Source organism: Rhipicephalus microplus, chromosome X (genome assembly GCF_043290135.1).
Source record: "Rhipicephalus microplus isolate Deutch F79 chromosome X, USDA_Rmic, whole genome shotgun sequence".
Lineage (NCBI taxonomy): Eukaryota > Metazoa > Arthropoda > Arachnida > Ixodida > Ixodidae > Rhipicephalus > Rhipicephalus microplus.
The window spans coordinates 472,238,613-472,260,334 of record NC_134710.1 but is presented as its reverse complement, the minus strand read 5'-3'; the positions used below and the strand labels follow the sequence as shown (position 1 = coordinate 472,260,334).

Below are 21,722 nucleotides of genomic sequence, written 5' to 3'. Positions count from 1 at the left end.
TCGACCTGGTTGGGGAGAGTGGCAAGACGTAGCGGTGTGTTGTGCGCGATTTATGGTTAGCGCATGACAAGTGGGGGCTCGTCCGGGATGGCTTCAGGCCCGACAACAGCAGCGGAAGACACGCCTAGGCTCCAAGATGTCGTTGAAGAGCTTTTGCTGGGCACCGACGGCTCCGCCATGGAGCGCGAACGAATCGCGGCGGTCGTGCGCGATCGAGTGATGGCGACGCCACTGCCCACAGCTCCGCACGTGGGAGCATGGACTGTGATTGCTAACACTGGCGCGGTCCCTTGGGCCACCAACGACTCTGCGCGTCGACTCGCCGCTGCGCACCTCCCCCGCTACTCTGGTGCTAGAGACTTGCAGTCGCCGGAGGAGTTTCTTGAACGCCTGAAAAAATTCTGCCTCGCGACGGGGGTCGCCGCCGATAAGCGACTGACTCACGTGGTACCGGATGCCCTCGAGGCCGACGCGAAGTTGTGGTGGCGGTTCGTGCGGGGGTTCGACTCGTGGGAGCAATTCACTGCCGCCTTCCGCTTCGAGTTCTCGTTGATTGACGCGAAGCGTCGCCTGAAGGCGGAGCTCGAACAGTGCACGCAGCACCCAGAAGAGAACTTAAAGGAGTTTGTTTATGCGATCACTAAGTTTTACGACCGCATCAGGGAAGAGGTCTCCGAAGCCGAGAAGGTGCAGCGCGTGCTGAGGCAGATGCACCCTCAGTTGCAAGATATGGCGGAGGAGCATGCCTACAACGACCTCGCCGAGTTGGTGAAGGCAGCCGACGGCCTAATGGAGCGGGCTTGGCGTCGCCTCCAATATAGGCCACCGCCACTTCCGAGCAACCAAGTAGCCAGAGATCTGGCGTTCCGCCCTTGCCTGGCCCCCGACCATCGCTCACTGCCGCCCCACTGGTAGCGCCGACTTATCACTGGCCACTGCACCCAGCTGCGCTGAGCCCGTCGTACTGCCGGCACCGGCAGTACTTGTGCGACACTGCGCCTCTGTTCTCACCCTACGGGCCGGGACCGATGCCACGGCAGCAGCCCACGAGTGGAGCAACGCGTGTGCAGTGCCATCGCTGTGGTGGATTCGGCCACATATCTCGTAACTGCCACGGGTCAACGAATGGGGCCACTCGTTTGCTTCCGGTGCCAGTGATCGGGTCACCTGCAAGCACAGTGCTCGGGAAACCAGTGGCAGTAGGTGCTGCCCCGGCGGGCACCTACGGCAGTGCGCACCAAGTAGCGACCACAGCCAGTGGCAAAGAGCTCCTTATGGACGTCCGTATCGGGTCGTCGACGTTCAAGGCCCTGCTAGACACAGGCTCAAGTGAAAGCTTCTTCGGACCGCACGCTGCGGCGGCGGCCCAAGCTTCTGGAACTAAACCCAAGACAGACGTACGCGTGCTGCGTTTGGTATCAGGCTGGTCACAGTCAACCATGTCTCTGAAGTTCCAGATCGAGTGGGCTGCCGGTTGCCGTAGACAGCAGTTTTTGTGCGTTCCTGACCTGTGTCGTGACGTTGTCCTTGGTAGGGATTTCCTGACGGTGAGTGGCATCTCTCTGCACGTGTCACTTGGTGGGTGGACTGTCGGCACAGAACCACAAAGAATTGTGCCCTTTGTCAAGACGGTTAAGGAACAGCCACAGGCAGTGGATGATTTTGGAGACAGTCTGCACTGCATTTTTGCTGAGAACGATGCCGGTGTGTGTGCCAGTGTGCACGACGCGACTGCAGCCTGCAATGTGATCATTCCCGGCCACTTGTCGGACCTAGACCCACGCATGAAACACGTTTTAGAAGAGTTTAGTGAAATCTTCACCACCACTCCGGGCTGCACAACCCTGGCAGAGCATCACATAGACACAGGAGACAACCCACCTGTTCGATGCAAACTGCGACCAGTGAATGCCAAGGGCAGGCCATCATGGACAACTGCATTCAAGACTTCAAGACCTGCTGGCACAGAACCTCATCCATCCTAGCCAAAGTCAGCATGCTAGTGCTCCAGTCCTGGTTGAGAAGAAGTCTGGTGGCTACCGCATGGCTGTGGATTACTGCCAGCTGAATGCACGCACTAAGGTGCCAGTCTACCTTATGCCCAGGACTGATTGGTTGCTGGCACAGCTGGGACGAGCCAGGTGGTTCTCAAGTTTTGATCTTTCACAGGATTTTTTTCAAATCCCTGTTCAAGAGCAGGATATTCCAAAGACAGCGTTCATTTGCATCGGGGAACCTTCGAGCTCATGAGACTGCCCTTTGGAGTCGCCGGAGGTCCTGCCACGTTCCAGACCCTAATGGACCGACTACTGGAGGGAATCAATCACCAGTTAGCCATGGCATTTCTCGATGATGTCCTGGTGTACTCAGAGACCCTAGAGGATCATCTTGAGCATGTTCGGGAGGTGTTGAAGCGGATAAGTTCGGCACAGCTGACCATTAACCCAGAGAAGGTGCACGTGTGCAGTCAATACCTGAAGTTCCTTGGCCATGAAATATCGCCCAGGCAGTGTAGGCCGGACAAGGAAAAAGTGCGTGCGGTGCTGGGCTATCCTCAACCAACAACACTCAAACAGCTGCAGGCCTTCCTGGGACTAGCAGGCTATTACAGAGGGTTCATACTTCCCTTTTCTATCACTGCACATCCACTCACAGAACTCCTTAAGAAAAACCAACGTTGGTGGTGGGAGCTGCAGCAAGAGGAAGCCTTTAGAGCACTTAAAGCAGTCCCTGGCCGACGATGTCGTTGTAAACTTGCCGGACCTCAACAGACCATTCGTGGTGGAAACAGACGCCAGTGGAGTCGGCATTGCAGCGGTGCTTCTGCAGGCAGCCGAGAGTGATGCTCAACTGCGTCCAATAAGCTTCATTAGCAGGGTCCTCACTGAGGCAGAGCAGCGCTATACAGTGCAAGAATGGGAGTGTCTGGCTGTGGTGTGGGCAGTGGACAAGTTCCGACCATACCTTGAGTTCACCGAGTTTGAGATACACTGTGATCACTCCTCACTGTCCTGGATGTTCACCACAGACCAGGCCTCACCACATGTAAAGCGTTGGGTTTTACAGCTGCAAGGTTTCAACTGCAGGATCAAGCACAGGCGGGGTCTTGCAAATGTGCCAGCCGACGCCTTGAGCAGAGCTCCCCTTCAGCATCAGGAAGTTCCAAGCCCGAGTCTACACGAGACGTTGTTCCCTATGGCTGTTCCAGAGCCCAGCCCACGAATCAGCTTTGAGGCAGCTGCTGTAGCATCTGGAGTTGACGACACTACTGTCTTGAATGATGCAGGGCTCCTCGCCCAGGAATAAGAGCAGGACCCCATACTGTGAAAACTACGAACTGTGAAGAAGGGAGGGAAACTTCCGTCCACCGACAGTGATCAATCTTTGATCAAAGACCTGGCGGAGACGACCGTGATGGAAGAGAGTGGGTTGCTTGTACAGCACCGAGGAAACAGGAAAGTACCTTGGCTACCAAACCATCGTTACAACTTGGTCCTGCGACTGTCCCATGACCACCCGATTAACGGCCACTCCAGCTTTTTTAAGACCCTCAAACGCATTTCTCAGAATTTCGTGTGGCTGGGTATGCGCTCGGACATATCCAAGTATGTGCGATGCTGCCAGGTTTGTCAGCGCACCAAAGCCCACCGCCAGAAGCCAGAAGGGCTGATGAGCAGTCAATGGGCCACTGCCCCCATGGAACAGCTCAGCGTGGACATAATTGGGCCCTTGCCTATGACACCTCGACGCCACAAGTACTTTCTCGTGGTGATTGACAAGTTCACCAAGTTCATTGAACTTTTCCCATTATGGGCAGCAAACAGCAAGAGTGTGGTGGCCTGCATGATCCAGGTTTTTTGCAGGCATGGCACACCTGTCTCCATTTCAAGTGATAATGGAAAGCCCTTTGTAAGCAGGTTGTGGAAGGGCCTCCTTGAGCACTGGGGCATACAAGACCGACACACTGTTTCGTACCGCCCTGCCAGGCAAATGGTGGAGCGCCACAATGGCACTATCAAGCAGTGCCTTAGGGCTTATTGTTCCAACCACAAAGACTGGGACCAGCACATCCCTGAAATTGCTCTAGCCATGCGCACGGCTGAAAGCGTTGTCACGGGCTACACGCCTGCCTTTCTCTGTTTTGGCCGGGAGCTGAGAACCCCATGGACACAGGGTGAAGCCAAAGAGGAAGTGGAGCCTCCTGCGACAGCATACCGTGCATTTGCTACTGAGGTCTCCAAGTGTCTGCAGGAGGTGCTTGACTTCTCCAGGGCACACCAGGACCACATGTGATGCGCCCAGAAGACTTGCTACGACCGGCACAGGCGGCCACAGACAATACAGGAGGGTGATCTTGTTCTGCCTGAAAGCCACTCCCTCACTATGCCACCAAGGGCTTCTCCTCGAAGCTTGAACCCCGGCGTTCCGGTCCCTTTCGGGCAGTGAGACGTGTAGGACAGAATGACTTTGTTCTAGTGGACCCCAAAATGGGTCATTGCCACGGTGTGGCACACGCAGATCAGCTGACATTCTACCATGAAGCTGCAGGCGATGCGTAGTGGTGGCTTCACATTTTGAGGGGGGGGAGACCTGTGAGGGTGGCCGAGAGAGGGCGTTACGTGACGGCGTCATCATCTTCATCGGGACATGGCTGAGAGAGGGCACTACATGATGGCACCATCATCATCATTGGGATGGGAGTTGTGGCGGTTGCGTGGATAGGGAAGAGGGGAGTTCGGCCTGGTTGGGGAGAGTGGCAAGACGTAACGGTATGTTGTGCGCGATTTAGCGTTAGCGCATGACAGCCTTGTGAAATGCAACTAGTGGTGTCCCGCTGTTGTTATTTATTTATTTATTTTTATTTATATACCTTAAGGGCCTCTAGGGCATTACATAAAGGGAGTTTCATACAGTAATCAGTAACAGCAATCTTTCAACAAGAAAGGAAGACGAGAAAACATGCGCAGGACACACAGTCTGTCAACCAAGATAAGCAAGAAATAACACAGCAAGGTGTTCACAAGCGAGCACATTAAAAAAGCTGCACGACACGTTATACAGCAATGCCTAAAATTGTCCAACACATTCAAGGAACGCAAATAATGCAGACTAGAAAGATGATTGCTGTGTATGCGTTAGAATTCTGGCAGGCAGAGCGTTCCACTCGGTTCTCGCTAAGACAAGGGGTGAGTATTGGTGTTATTTTGTGGGAGAAAATATAGGTTCAATTTTATGATGATGGTCAACGCCTGCGGAAATGTACAAAGCAGGGTGAATCACGGCAATCACTGTGGTATAATTTGTGGAAGAAAGATAAGCGGAAATATTTTCTGTGCAGGGAAAGAGGGGAGAGATTGAAATTTTTCTTAATAAATGACACACTTTCATAGCGGCAATAACATGACAAAATAAATAGTGCGGCTTTGTTTTCAACATATTCGAGCGTATCAGTAAGGGTTGCTGTGTGGGGGTGCCATACTATGGAAGCATATTCTAAGGTTAGCCGCATAACAGTATTGTATGCGTGAAGTTTGGTGTCTTTGTTTGCAAGTTTCAGGCGGCGCTTAAGAAGACCAAGTTTCCGTAGTGCTTTCGCAGTAATATATTCTATGTGGCTATTCCAGGTTATATCAAAGCGGAATAAAATACCTAGATATTTAATAGATGAAACTGAATTACCAAGTTGTTTATGACATACTCAATGGGCGAAGGATGTGCAACAGATGAAAAGCGTACGCGTTTGGTTTTGTTTACATTTATTTCCATTTGCCATAAACGGCACCATTCTGATAATTTTGTCAAGTCGGACTGCAATATGTGTACGTCCTTCAGTTCGGTGATTTCCTTATAAATTATGCAATCGTCTGCAAAAAGGTGTAGTGAAGAGTTAATATTGGATCCGATATCATTAATATAGACTAGAAACAACAGAGGGCCTAGTACGGAACCCTGGGGTACCCCGGATTTGATGGGTCTGGGAGTAGAGATAACATTGAGTTTAACTGACTGAACCCTGTTAGTAAGAAAATCGCTTATCCACTGGGTTGTTTTATCATCTAGCTGTAGATTACAGATTTTAGTCATCAACCTTTTGTGTTGCACGCAGTCAAATGCTTTAGCGAAATCTATAAAAATTGAACGAACGTCAAATGAAAGTACTAATTTTGTACGGTCAAACAGCTGCGTCGTGCCCTTATGTGCGCGCAAGCCAGTGACTGCGAGTGTGGCAAAGGCAGGAGATCAGCTGTATGTTGACCAGGAAGAGTCCACAGACTGAAAACGTGAATATCAGCTTTTTAGCCGGTTGAAGCTACTTTATGTGAACAGAGCATGACTAGGTAACAACCCCAGATACGAATGCATGCGAGCGAGTATGTAGACACACATGAACTTTCAGGAGAATAAATTTTCCATTCTATGAAGACATCCTGTCTCACTCGCTCTACTTTTCCAGTCGTCAACGTAAGGGTACACAAGTTCATATTTTGCACTCCTGAATATTTGGTAGACGTTTGCTTCGAGTACAAATGTTTTTTTTTCCTTTTTGACAGAATCTGAAAGCCAGCGCAAAACTGCAGTGTATAACCAAGGTTTCCAATACATTGTTTCTATGGGGATTTTGCCGGGACCAGAGCTGTTCGTCGTAAAATGCGGGTCGTCGTGAAACCGAGGTGTGTATAATTGAAGTTCCACTGTACTTTCATGCTCGTTCTCTAGGAATGCCCTACTTCTGTGTATACAAAAATGGTTAATCCAATCTCTACCAAAGCTCCCGATTAGCAGCAATATATTTATGCGGGTCCAAATGTTTGTTACTTCTACCTAGCCTTTATGAGATACTACTCTGAACTTGCCTGCTAAGTGTACCCAACCACAGTGGTGACTACTGTGATGGTTTTATTAGCAGCTGCATTTCTCTGGGCATTTCTCTTGGTTTGGGGTATAGCAAATGAGCTGGACACATGCGAACTTGGGTCAAAAACACCTATTTTCAACCTGTCTCAAAATGGTGCAATGCAAATGCTACTTCTCCACCATGCTTTCAGCTTTAATACTGACACATGATTAAACGCTCACATGCTCGGAGCTGAAACGTGTCTCTTGTTTGACATTCCACTGCCATCAACTTCTAACCTCAAAGCCAAGCAGCCCATTTCAGCCAATCTCCTGTATCAACAGTCGATCAGTCATGAAACAAACAACAACATCTTTCATAACTTGGATAAAATCCCCTACCACCACGCTGTGTTAAAACTATCTACACCTCCTCGCTGCTTTTTGCTTACTTGCCTGCCAACTTGCTCTGAATGATATTTTAGAGAACAAAAGACTCATTAAATGGGACCTGTAGGAACAAGAAAAATGCGCTCCATTTAACAGGAGTTTCATTCATCGACAGACGAACAGAGATGCAGAATTCAGGTACAAAATTATTAGTCATATCAGAGGAAGCTGTTCCATTTAAGCAGCAGTTTCGTTTAACTGAGAGTCTACTGTCCTTGTGATATGCCCTTTAAATTGTACCTAGGTTCACATTTTCAAAAGTGGAAATTTGGATAGTGGAATGCAAATGAACCTCACCAGAATGGGCAGCATATAGTAGTTGAGTTCAGGCAAGTGGTTGTTGAGTGCATCCACCTTGCGAGAAAACACGAGGAATGTTGGCACCGCTGCAGAGAGGACAAAAATGCCAGTGAGCTCATTCAATTCTTGAATACACTCAAGTAATTCATTGTTAAAAATAGGGCACTGCAAAACAGGTATACACATATGCTAATGAAGTGGAGCCCTTTCATCGACGTCAATGATGAGCACATCATGTATTCTGCACATCTGTGCAAATTTCTGGTCAAACCCATTATACGATGAATAGAGAGCAAACGGACACTTCTTGAACATAATGACAATGCTATGCAGCCCTTCACTTTGAACATGCTGCACCTTCTAGCAATGGCACATCTAAATGTAACTAAGGAGAAAAAAACTGAAAAAAAAAATTAGGGAGGGATCACTGAAGCTTGCAGGGTGTAATACAGGGGCAGTCAAGTTAACCAGAGCTTTCCAGTGCTACACGCGACTCCGACTCAGTGGAGCTGTGAAAAATAAACAGCGTCATTTACTCAATTACTGTCACACATGCAAAGTGCCACAGCTATCTCTAACCAGAGGTGAAAATTATGTCGAAAAACTACACCACAACGTAACCAAAAGAATGTTCCTGAGCGTTGCCTAGAGTACATCACACCATCTTTTAGTCTTCTTAATTATGTAATTAGGCATGTTTCACTAACTAATCTTTATAGCAACTAAGCCAGGCATAAACTCCAATGAGAAAGTTGTAGAACGATTTACAAAATGTCCGATTAAATAGTTTTTAACTTTTTACCTCTTAAGCTTTCGTATTTTTATGCTTGCTGCATATGCATATAACCTAATTATTTTGAACACGGCTATTTTGAAATACCACTTAATTCGAAGTATTTTCACTTTCCCGTATATTGCAATGTAAGTCTGAGTGGATAATTTGAAGCGGCAGTCAGCACCAGTCCAGTTATTTCGAAAACTTTCGTAGCAGTGTGCCGATTCTCGATCCTGATTTTAGCTTAACCGCGGGAACGACAGCCCTTAAAAGCCACTAGGCAATGTACTGTAAGAATACTAATAAGTGGCAGATGAAGCATGCCAACCTTGATACTTCCAGCACGAAAATAGAATTGTAAAAAAAAAAAAAAAAAACGGTCGTGTGATCAACTAAAATGTGCACCTGCGGAAAACAAGGTGTGCTTCACTGCAACACAGTTATGACGCACAGGCAGCATGTTGCATGCTTCTCCAAACGTCAGTGAGTAATGATTTACCCAGTCTTTCTGGGAATATAAAGAAAGTAATAGAGGACAGTCTGGCGGAATTCGTGATGTATGCGAAGCTCTGAGTGCCAGTTGCTCCAGCAACTTTCGCACTTGCACTGCTGGCGGAGTTCTTGCCTGTAACGCCTACTTTGAAAACTCGGTTCGAAAGCTCCAATGGTCGCGTTTTCAAGCCACAACACATTGCGAATTTCAATTGCGTCACAGTGTCCATTGTTGAATTCTTTATTTTACTAGAAAGAATGTGCGAATGGTGGCATCATCCCGAGCAAGCCCCACCCCCAAGCATGAGAGCGGTGTTGTTTCGTTGACCAGCGTTATTTTGTGGCCTACTGCCCGCTTCTGCGAGATGACTGCTTAGCGTGCGCTTGTTTGGAAATGCTGGCTTAGATGCAGTAGAATAGATGAGCACAATGAGTGCTGGAACGTACAGGAGCAATATTTCGTTTCAAGGACTGGCGTCTGCTCTATGCGATGACCGCGGGGACATAAACACATGCGAAATGCAGGCACATTTGTCCCGCACCTTGTTGCAATTGATGGAAAAAAAGGAGAATAAAGGCGCATACATCTCCTTTATGTGTCTAATTATTTATCTCAAATGTTATTTACCTATTCCCGCAACACATTACACAAACTACACATATACAGTTAAATAATTTTTGCCGTGTCATGTGCTACTGTTGTCAGAGCACAGTCGTCTAGGTAGACGATTGACGTCGCAACACTAGCGTCTACATAAGGCGATTCCGTCATCTACGTCGTGCCCTTATTCTCTGGGGGTGCGCCCGCGAGAGGAAGGGCAAGCAGCATTTACCTTGATGTTTGACCCATTTTTGCGGCCCGTAGGGAAGCAAATGTCGGCAGACACCATCGTGAACGCCCCATGTATACACTAAATTAGAGACACAAACTTCAAATTTATATACATTACCTCCCAAACTAGACCCCCTCATAAAATTTGGGTAAATGATAAACACATATACTTGGTAATTTATCCCACACGCATTCTCAGCCACAAAATTTTGTGGTAGTACCTATTTATCTTGATATTAGGGGCGTGCGAATATGCAAACTTTCAAATATTTTTTTGATAGTGTTTGCTATTAGATTTTATTCACACAGAAATTTTGACTGTTCGAACTATTTGAATTTCCCGAAGACAAATATTGTCAATGAGTGATTGTCAATGAGTGATTGTCAATGAGTGACTCCTCAGCACACGTACGAAGTGCCGCACATGGGAAACACATAGGCAGAAATGGCCGACGCGCCATGCTGACGCACGTAGGAGGCAGCCATTTTGGATTTGCCTATGGCAATAGATTGACCGTAACTTTTTTGTTCGTACTCGATTCTAACGCGCATGCGATCTATGAACTCGCTTAACCGGAAAAAAGGTGCGCGTTAGATTAGAGTATTTACAGTATTTGAAAAATATTAAATATTCGACAACTATTTGAAAAATATTTCATTCGATTTGCACTCTAATTTAATATTCGAATTCAATTTGCACACAAAATATTGCTATTTGCACAGCTCTACTTGATATATATATATATATGAACGTTTGCAGAGGAGGACAAGCATGAGGCACATGGCCCAGTTGTACCACCACTGATAAAACCTCCAAAATTTTCTAGGCCAACTAAAAAGCTTTACATTCAAATAACAAACTGGTATGTCAACTCTTAATTTGTAGAAGGTATACAATAAAATTAGGGCAGCATGAAATCGTAGAACCAAGATTAGCCCAACAATATTTCACAAACAACTCGTATATTTTTTTAAAATAAGAGTTTATGAAGTCAGTGTTCATACTGGCTTCAGGGATGGAAACTGAAAGGTACCCAAGAACTTCCAAGACCTCGCAAAAGCTTGTTTGAGGGTGCAGCTCAGCATTCCAAGTAGCCCGTGCCTTTAACATTTTAAAAACACAGAAGATAACTGCACTGCACTATAGACATGCTACAGAAGAAATAGTCACCTGTGCCCCCCTCCCCCCTCAAAAAAAAAAACAGCAGCACTCTCCCCCCCCCCCCCCTCCATTTTGCTCTTTATTGAACAACTTAATCCTAACATAATTTACATAGCTGTTTAATATTGTTATAAGTGGTTCAAATGTCCTCAGAAATGCGAAAGATTTCACAGCTAGGACAGAACACTACACAACTACAAACCAATTCATAGTCAATAAGTAGTGATGAAAATACCATAGACTCTCGTTAAAAGGAACCTGAAGAAACTGGGAAAAAGATGTTCCATTTAATAGGAATTACTGGAGATCAACAGTTAGTGTCATTACTCATCAACATATATTGTAAATAAATGTTCCTTACTTCGTCAACATTTAATGTGATTACTGAGCAATCACCAGGGTTGCAGACTGAACAAAACCAATCACATTAGATGCATTTGTTTTATTTGAGCAGCAGCTTCATCTAAGAGGCTTCATTTTACTTCAATAATAAAAAAGGCCAAATCTAAATACAGATTCAAAGAAAGGAGAGAATATTTACGGGCTCATTTTTCTTAATTAAGACACAAAATTATTGATAACCAACAAACAATCAAGACAAGAAAAAGCATAAGGGGATATTTATAGTGGTTAATTGGGCTATAAATGTGAATCAAATACAGAGGATGAAAAAAAAACTTGCTGCCAGTAGGCACCGAACTTGCAACCTTCCAAAAATGCGTCCCTGCCGGTAGAAAACATGGGATGCGTTATTGGAGGGTGACAGGTTCGGTGCCAGCCCGCAGCGAGCTATCTTTTTGGTGGGTTATGTGGACTTCAAGCACGTCCAGTGGGGCTGCGCCTCTGCTGGTCCCCCGTTCCATAAAGAGGGAATGAAAAACCTCATCAAGACCTAGGACTTGAGCTCTCAAATCCTGGCCGTCCAGAAGGCCCACGTAAGAGTGGTCAGATTTAAACTTACCGTCCTTGAGTAGGCCTAGCCAGGCGACGTCAAGCTAACTCGCACCTATTGCGGGCCAAATAAACTAGTTTCAATCACTTATTCCACTTTAAAATATATATATATATATATATATATTACTGTTTGATTACTGCAAATAACATCCCTTGTACTTTACTTGGATTGATTGTCTCTTAGTTCACATTAATGTTGGTTCTCACCAAGTTTGTGTCCCACAAATCTACAGAAACTATCGTGGTTAAACAGTGCAACAGATATAAAGTAGGGTGTGCATGTCAAACTGTTCAACTGTACCCAAAAGAAGACTGAACTTGCCCATCACAAAATCTACAGCCTCAAAACAAAGCTTACCAACAATGCCAACAATGACGAGTTTCCCAACAAGCAGTAAGAGGTCGGTGACCTTGTCCAACACAACAACTCGCACCACATTGCGCATGAGCAGCTTGAAGGCCTCTTTTGCAGAAGTGCAGAAGTTTTTGCCATAAATAGCGATCTGCAGACAAAGGCACCAATGTCACATCCGCAAGCACATGCCACTTAAACACAACAAATGAGACACCAATATATAAAGTAAAACTTCTTTAATTCAAAGTCAGCGGGCCGTGAGAAATCTTTGAATTTAGCAGGTTTTCAAATTAATGAAACATATAAAAAGCAGAATGCAAGCAATTCGGAATGAATCGAAGTAATCAGGGCTGATCACTTGCTCTGCCGGCTAGTTTGCGGCTCCAAGGATGATTGTTTCCGGCAATACCTGGTCCTAATTTCACCACAAACACAGTGGAATGGCAGGCCTCGCTGCTGCCACCGAAAAAAAAAAGAATGCGTTGTGACCACCTGAAATGTGTGCCTGTGGAAAACAAGACATCTTAACTGCAACACGGTAGTCACACGCAAGCAGCATGTCGCCTGCTACTTGCTGCGTCAGCACATCATGATAAGACTATTTGCTCATTCTTTCTGGTAAAAGTAAGAATTTAGTAATGGCCTATGTGAAAAATTTGCGATGTGTTACGACTGGAAAACTTGATCATAGAAGCTCTCGAACTTAGTTTTCAAAGTAGGCGTTGCAGGCAAGAACTCCGCCAGCAGTGCAAGTGTGCAATGTGTTAGAGCAACCAATGATTGGACGTTCGCATGCATTGTGAATTCCACCAAACTGTCCTTTATTAATTTCTCTTTATTCCCAGAAAAAATGGGGAAATCATGGCGCGCTGTGGTTGCAAAAAAAATGCTGTATGTTGCCCGCACGTCACCGCTCTGTTGCAGTGAAGCAGGTCTTGCAGGTGCACATTTCAACTGACCACGAGACTTTTTTTTTTTTTTCATAAATATTAGAAAAAGCTCGAGTCTATAGAACAATTACTAGGCAGAAACAAGAAATATTACAGCCTCTGGATACAGTTAAGCTTCTCTGAATACGAATGGAGGACAGGTATCTATTGCAAGGGTGGAACACAGTACATGGGTTGGGGAGCAGTCCTGGGTGCAGTGATAAGTGCTTTTTATAGCAGAGTATCTATGAGGACATCTTGGAGCTGGCTTGCACCAGCCAGAAGGGCCTTTTCAAATATGTTTGGATCAGTCAGAGAGAACATTCAGAGCAGTTGTAGCCCTGTTACATAGCACTTGCGCACCAACTTTTGTCTAGGGCTGCATTTTTCAAAGACTACGCTATTGCGCAGCAGCGTTATTGTTGCAAAAACAATTATATGGACACTCTCAGCAGGTTTGTGCCATTGCCTTAGCAGTTATGTCCCATATAAAGTATAAATTCATAACATACCCTCGCGTGTCATATTTTCTACCACCTACGAGTAAAAGCACCTAAGCGGGGGCGCCCTCGAAAAGCACCTTCGAGGGCGCATGCGATAACCTCACTCCGCCGGGGAGGCCTGCCGTCAAAGCAAAGAGGAAACACTCTGCCCATCTTGAACGAGCAAGGAAAGATGCTAAGGGATTGAGCAGTATTGCTCAAACAGCAACTACGAACTTTGGCTCTAAGAGTATGGTCACAATTACTGGCGGGCACACTAGATCAACGACCATCAGTGGGTGGCTTCTACGCGCTATGCTCTCCTTGCGAACAGACTGTGAAAAAAGTGCTGCTCTTCCTGGAGTGGCCATATTCTCTTACACTAGCACTTTGTAGAGTAATGAGAGATCAGATCCAGAACAGTTAGCTATCAACCTCACTTTGTGTAACATAATTTGTTGCTATCACATTCATTGCTTTGCCATTGTGATGAAACTGGCTTTTTTTTAGCTATGTACAACTGCCAATTTTAGATGTGAAGCAGCTCTTTGACTAGCTTGTGTAACGTTGTCCCTCTGCCCTGCGACAGTGCCAAGTAAGCCACGCCTTCCCTCGCGGTGCGTGTGTGTGACGTCACTATCTCCCTAACCTGTTGCCGCGTGTCATCTCTCTTGCTTCAGTAGATGCGCTGCGTGCACTCGCAGGCCGTTGTCTAGCCCAATTGTGGTCCCCCAGCGCCGGCAATGTGGACAGCGCGCCGCTATTTGCCCACGGGATCACGCCGATGGGCAGAACGCCTCTGGGGCATGCTTCCCCCTAGTGTGCGCGTACCTTTCCCGGCCGTCGCCGGCGTTGCAGGTTAGCAAAGCCGATCGCGTTTGCGAATGGCGATGTTGTGCCTGGAACAGCGACGAGGCGCAAGCCAGGAAAGCCGAACACAAGCGTCGGCAGTGGAAGACCAACGACATCAACGAGGTGCGAGTCAAGAGCACCGACTGCGTTCGAAAATGGAGACGGCGCGCGGGTAACATCGACTCTACACAGAGTTTCGCTTCAAACTGTTCTTCCAGCCCCCGACACTCATTTCAACCGAGTCGACATCGTGCACACCACTGCTGCCACTGCTGCTTTACATCCCATCAGGATTTCCTTCGGGAGGATGGTCCACAGTTTTTTTTTTTACCTGAACACGCAAGCATCAACCGCCGAGTTTATAAGCACCGTATAATGAAGCACAGCAGAGAATTGAACAAGGGTGCATGTGTGCACTCGATGAGCAGTCTTTGCTAGGCTGCTCAGGAAACCAGACCCCAGCCCCACTTCTTTTGACAACCTTTACTGTAATCCTTTTCTGAAGGCCTGCTATCAAGTTAGAAAAAAAAACTCTCTTTCACTACACGGGTGAAGCAGTGACTGTGATAGCAATAAATTGCATGACTGGCAGCTAACTCTTGTGGATGCGATATGGCGTAACTCTAGAAAATGCTGGCATAAGAAAAATATGGCCGTGCCAGAAAAAATCCACTTTTCACTCAGTCTCTTCGTGTTGAGACCACAGCACGTAGAAGGGTTCATAAGCCCTTCGCACTGGTGCTTGTCCAGGTGGCATGCGTACCAGTGATCACGACCGCACACTTAACGTTACCGCGTGAAAATGGTTGTTCTTCATATGTCTCCGGAAGGTCGTTTTTGCCAGTTTCAAAAGTACTCCAGCATGCAATGCAGCATACCAAACTTTGCATAATGAAATGCTCTTTCAAAAAATATATGTTGTAGAACAACAAAAATATTTCAGATTGAATAAAATGTGAGAAGTATGAAATTTTGGGCTTCCAGATGGTAAACAGTGCAATAAAACACCATATATGCAAAAATATCCAAATAAAAAAAATTCAGAATATACATTTTGAAGATAAATGAACCGGGAATAGTAATAAAAATAATGACTGTTGTACAAAACGTTTCTCTTCCCATAGTCAAAGAAAATCAGAACCGAGGTGCTGCTTCGTTGCTTGTGCCATGCAGTGAAGCATTGCATGGTTTTTCGTGAGACACAAGTGAACTCGTACACTTTTCTCAGTAAATTTTTGTTGTCTTGCGATAAATGTCTCCAGGTATTCCAATATAGATGGATACCCATGATGTGAATAATCCCTCTATAAACTAGATGTCCAATGAACTTCACTATTTACGCCTAGAGTGTCCCCTCTTTCCATGAGCCACCTCACTCCGCATAGGTTGGCGTTCAAATGTATGCGTCCAAGCTTATTTCTTTGCATTTTTACACATTGTAAAAACTTGGGATAGGCAAAAATCGGATGTATGCACTAAGGGACAAACAAGGCAAAATAACTACCAATATGGATAGGATAGTTAAAATAGCGGAGGAGTTTTACAAAGGTCTGTACAGTAGCCGAGACAACCACGACACTAATACTATAGGAACTAGCAGTAAGCCAGATTACACCCCACCAGTAATGATAGAAAAAGTCAGAAAAGCTTTGGAGAGCATGCAAAGAGGCAAAGCTGCTGGTGAGGATCAGGTAACATCAGATCTGCTGAAAGATGGAGGACAGATTGTGTTAGAAAAACTAGCCACCCTGTTTGCGAGGTGTCTCCTGACGGGAAGAGTACCAGAGTCTTGGAAGAACGCTAACATAATCTTAATACATAAGAAAGGAGATAACAAGGACTTGAAGAATTACAGGCTGATTAGCTTGCTCTCTGTAGTATACAAGCTATTTAAAAAGGTAATTGCTAACAGAGTAAGGAAAACATTAGAATTCAATCAACCAAAGGAACAAGCAGGATTTCGAACAGGCTACTCAACAATTGACCACATTCGTACTATCAATCAGGTAATAGAGAAATGCTCAGAGTATAACCAACCACTATACATAGCCTTCATAGATTACGAGAAGGCGTTTGATTCAGTAGAGATATCAGCCGTCATGCAGACACTGCGGAATCAGGGCGTAGATGAAGTATATATAAACATTCTGGAAGAAATTTACAGGGGATCAACTGCTACCATAGTACTTCATGAAGAAAACAACAGAATACCAATCAAAAAGGGTGTAAGGCAGGGGGGCACAATCTCCGCGTGCTTACAGGTTTTCAGAAGCCTAGAATGGGAACAGTTAGGGATAAGAGTTAATGGAGAGTACTTTAGTAACCTGCGCCTTGCAGATGACATTGCATTGCTGATAACTCAGGGGACAAACTGCAACTCATGATTACGGAGTTAGACAAGGAGACCAGAAAGGTGGGTCTTAAAATTAATCTGCAGAAAACGAAAGTAATGTCCAAAAACCTCGGAAAAGAGCAGTGCTTCGAGCTAGGTAATAGTGCACTTCAAGTTGTAAAAGACTATGTCTACTTAGGGCAGGTAATAACCGCGGAGCCAAACCACGAGATTGAAGTAACTAGAAGAATAAGAATGGGGTGGAGCACATTTGGCGAGCACTGTCAAATTATGACAGGTAGATTGCCACTATCCCTCAAGAGGAAGGTATGTAACAGCTGTATCTTGCCGGTACTTAGCTATGGAGCAGAAAACTGGAGACTTACAGAGAGGGTCGAGCTTAAATTGAGGACGACGCAGCGAGCAATGGAAAGAAAAATGGTAGGTGTAACCTTAAGAGACAAGAAGAGAGCAGAGTGGATTAGGGGACAAACGAGGCTTAAAGATATCATAGTTGAAATAAAAAAGAGGAAATGGACATGGGCCAGGCATGTAGCGCGCAGACAGGATAACCGCTGGTCATTAAGGGTAACTAACTGGATTCCCAGAGAAGGTAAGCGGGTTAGGGGGAGACAGAAGGTTAGGTGGGCAGATGAGATTAAGACAGAAGGTTAGGTGGGCAGATGAGATTAAGAAGTTTGCGGGTATAAATTGGCAGCAGCAAGCACAGGATCGGGTTAACTGGCGGAACATGGGAAAGGCCTTTGTCCTGCAGTGGACGTAGTAAGGCTGATGATGATGATGATGACATTGTAAATAAGAAATAAGAACAGAACAATATCGCGCACGGTCCTAAAATGTTTCACACTGCTTTGTAATTAGTTAGACAGATTTATCAGCACAAAAAAAGATGAAACTTTTAGAGAAGAAACACACACACAGTGCTGTACTCACAACTGATTTACTATTTCAAACGCAGGGCCTTTTTGTAGGCACGCATCGAATCAACAGAAGACAACATGAAGAAAAGAGGCGATAAAAACCACGTGACAACCACTTGACAAAAAGACAAACAACCAAAGGCAATCATGTCGCCTAAACTTCCCACGCCACAAGGCACGCCCCCAATATATAAGGAGAAAAAAAAAGAAAAAATTATGTACTTGATGCCAAAACAAACCGGGCCGTACACGTTCAAGCCAGAGAAGCTTAGGCAGCCACACACGAAAGACAAACAAAATCTAAAACATTAAAAACTAAAAAGCATTATAAGAACAGTGTAAAGCACAGATTAGAACTATTAAAAAGGCAAGTGCTGTCGGTAGCTTATTTCCTTACTTGAGAGGGAAATGAAAGGCCTGCTTACGGAACTAAAAGATGGAACTACAAAAGACTGAACTAAAAGTTTCATCTTTTTTTTCGCTGATAAATCTTTCTAAACAATCATGAACCAACTCGCCCAAGCAGCAGTTTTAGCGAAGTTTAAAACTGTAGTTAAGGCCAAGATAGTTCCGGTGATCTCCTTGTTGTGACGAAAAGCTCTGCAGTCGGTGCCACCACACGACACCCCAACGACGTGTGGATCTCGCACGTAACCACAGTAGCTATAAGATTGTGCACGGACGTCAGAAGCTATACGCATTCGCGGCGGAGAAGACGACTTGAGGATGTAAACAAAACAAACCCATGATTAGCTGCGGATGTCTCAGGCTGCCGCAAAACATCGTTGTCACAAATTGAAGCTGAGGTGCTGTCATCCTCGAACTCTAAGCTTGTCGTCCCTCAATTCCAATGGAGTTGCAAGACAGTTTCGAGCAGTGCATGTGTTTTGCACTGCTGGTGCGCACCCATGCGCACGTGACGACGATGTCATAGGAGCGACTAGTGACACGAGATGAGACCCTGTGTCTGATATAACAATGCAAGCAAAACCAAAGCTGCTGGAAACTGTCAGAGAAGGCCACCTCGACACTTTAAAGAGGCTGCGGACCTTCGTAAATATTTTTTGTAGACCAAATTTCCCCCGACTCCTTGGAAGAGCGGCCTATTGAATAACTGGCATAAATTTCTGGCAATTATTACTGTTCAACATAGCCAAATTGTGAAGCTGACACTTTATTTCGATATTTGGTTTGCAAAGGTTCTTTTCATTACAGAACTTCGATGTTACTGTAGCATAATCACAAGGGGCACGCACTTCTGTCAAGTTTGCCAGCCTAGAGCACTTTTACAACAATACACGCACATTGGTTCGCACAAAGGTCTGTCAAAAATCACAATGTTGCCAAAACAGGCAAAATAAAATTGATTCTGAAAGTGGAGTGACTGGAGCAGTACTTTGGGTGCTGCAGCAGTACAGCCCTGAAAAAGAGTTTGGCACGAACAACAGGGGTGGTTTGGCGCAGGGTGGTGCATGTAATCAAGTTTGGCACACCATGCCTCAAGTAGCGCAGCGGTTCCACTCCTGCTACTGTCTTAGAAGAACCACACGCTGCTAAGCAGACACTTATGATGACTGTACTCATACCATGATATAGGCATTCTTGTTCAAGAACTTGAGGAACTTCTCAAGGCACCAGAAGCAGCACTTGCAGCATCTGCATGTACAACAAAAAAAGGCAGAAAAAAAAAAAGCACACCGTATTCAGCAGATACAGAAGAAAAACACAGCAGAAGGGTCATCCAACACTCTCCATATAATGCGCCTACAGCTGCAAAGATACCCAAGTAATGAATTCTTTTTATCTGCACTTCATTAAATGTATGGCTGCAAGGTTACATCAAATGGCATGCCCCACGGTACTATGAGTCCGATACAACTTCAGAGGTCTGCGGCATTTTCTCCTCAAAGGCACCAAGAGGGTGCACTGACTGACGTCATAAGGTACGTGGGCGGTGCCTTCGGAGAGCATTACTGAGTGCATGTGCACGACTATACCTAAAGTGGTGGAGGCAATTGGCCAACTTGCTTCAGTCGTCTGGGAGGGCTCTCTCCCGACTTCTTAAGCTGTATTTGACTGCAGTATGCAGTAGAAAATTTTTTTTTGTAACATGCACAAGCAACATAGAGTGAAGCAGGTTGTGTAGCTATATTGTTATATAACTGCGACTGTGAATAATGCCGCAATCATTGATTGATATGTCGGGTTTAATATCCCGAAACCACTATATGAGTATGAGAGACGCCGTAGCGGAGGGCTTTGGAAATTTCGACCACCTAGGGTTTTTTGACATGCACCCAAATCTGAGCAAATGGGCCTACAACATTTTCGCCTCCATCGAAAATGCAGCCGCCGCAGTGGGGATTCGATCCCGCAACGTGTTGGTCAGCAAAGAATGCCGCAGTGAAACTGCTACACAATGATCTTTTTATTGGCTTCACTGCAAGGCAGCCAATAGAAGCAGGTAGAACTCGCACTACAGGATGGCAGTGAGTATATTGATAATATGCTTGGCAGATGAAACGCATTTGGCATTACCACATACAGCACATTCCAGAGTTAACCCTGGTTTACACATAGGTTCTAGAATGAACTCAACCAGACACAGTCTATAACAGCTGTTGTAGCTTTATGTCAAATACATTGATATATAAAGCGAGATGCTGTAGTGAAGGGCTCCAGAAATTTCAACCACCTGGTGTCCCTTAACATGCATTTAAATAAGGGCTGTTAATTGTACTACTTTAAGTGTACTTAAGCGATTGTGATACAGACTGGAAGGTTGTTAAAACAAAAAAATTGACACTAGAAAATTGCCCCTTTTCTCATTCTCACTACATAAGGGTGTGCTTCTGATCATAAGCAGAACATTCCAAGTCTCTGCAATGTGCTACACCATTAGGAAACCCCTTTTCTCTAGTTTATTTTCAAAAAGAGCAATAAATGCTATTATGAACGATGAAACAGTGCTCGAACAAAATGAAGACTAGAAGACACAGACACAACACTGTTCTCTTTCGTCTTCATCTTGTTCCAGTGCTGCTCCATCATTCAGATTCAGTATGTACAACTGTCCTATTTTACATCGAATACTAGAAATATATAAGAACAATATTCTTATCTCCCATTTGGCTGCTTTAAAATGGCTGGCTCATATTTAAAAACATGACAAACCTCTTCTTCATAGGAATCGGTATTACATGACCGTGAAATGAGTCATGACTGTGAAATGAGTGTTTCAGCAAGAAGCTTGAAACTTGTAGCACACTGCTCAAAAACAAAGGACGCATGAAAACAACACACACAGGATGAGCGCAATCTAGAAACTGTCACAGTTTCTTGTTTTTGTTCGAGCAGAACACTCCTTTCGCAAATGAGCCTGCTGCAGTGATGAAGATATGTAGGTTTTAATGGCACAAGGCCCATGTCTTGGCCAAAGAGCACCATGGAAAAGATGGAAGAGTAGCAATGATTTGCAATGCAACAATGGCATGTGAAGTATATCAGCTAAGATGATGCTACAGGGCTGAATAAGGGCCTAAAATTGCTCGCCTTAAGATGGATAAAACAACATATTGAAACCATGTGAGTGAGGTGAAATAATTAAGTAAAAACTAATGGAAATACTCATAGTTAAAGGATAAGGAAAACTTTGGGACTGACAAGTTATTTAGCACATTAGCCTCATCAGTGCCCTTGAACACAAGAGCCACGAGGCAGGGTGTTGTCTGCAGAGGCCGTGCTACGGGTCACCTCAAAATATAGTGTTAAAACCATGTACTTTTAAAAATGCCAACAATGATTTTTGTTTAAACAGTGCATTCCTACCGATAAACATAGAAGGGTGCAGTGGAAGCTGCTGTTGATAGGGCAGTAAAAAATGTTTTTTTTTTTTTTTGATACCATCCAACTCACTGCACTGGACAAGGATGTGAAGAACTGCAAGTGGTTCACCACATTTGTCACAGCTAGGCTGTTCACCACCAGAAAGAAGATATGAATATGTTCTGTGTGTGTGTCCTATTTGTAGCT

General features: G+C 45.2%; 1 protein-coding gene across 10 annotated transcripts in view; it reads right to left on the bottom strand.

The window, feature by feature from the left end:
- Ctl2 (Choline transporter-like 2) overlaps nucleotides 1–21,722 on the bottom strand; it is a 380,476-nt gene that overhangs the window by 35,450 nt on the left and 323,304 nt on the right. For all 10 annotated transcript variants that reach the window (XM_075881408.1, XM_075881410.1, XM_075881415.1 and 7 more), the window contains 3 exons: nucleotides 19,277–19,346; nucleotides 12,158–12,302; nucleotides 7,582–7,670 (listed from right to left, as the gene is read on the bottom strand). In XM_075881408.1, the coding sequence (XP_075737523.1) occupies nucleotides 7,582–7,670; nucleotides 12,158–12,302; nucleotides 19,277–19,346 (304 nt within the window). The remainder of the gene's footprint in view (nucleotides 1–7,581; nucleotides 7,671–12,157; nucleotides 12,303–19,276; nucleotides 19,347–21,722) is intronic.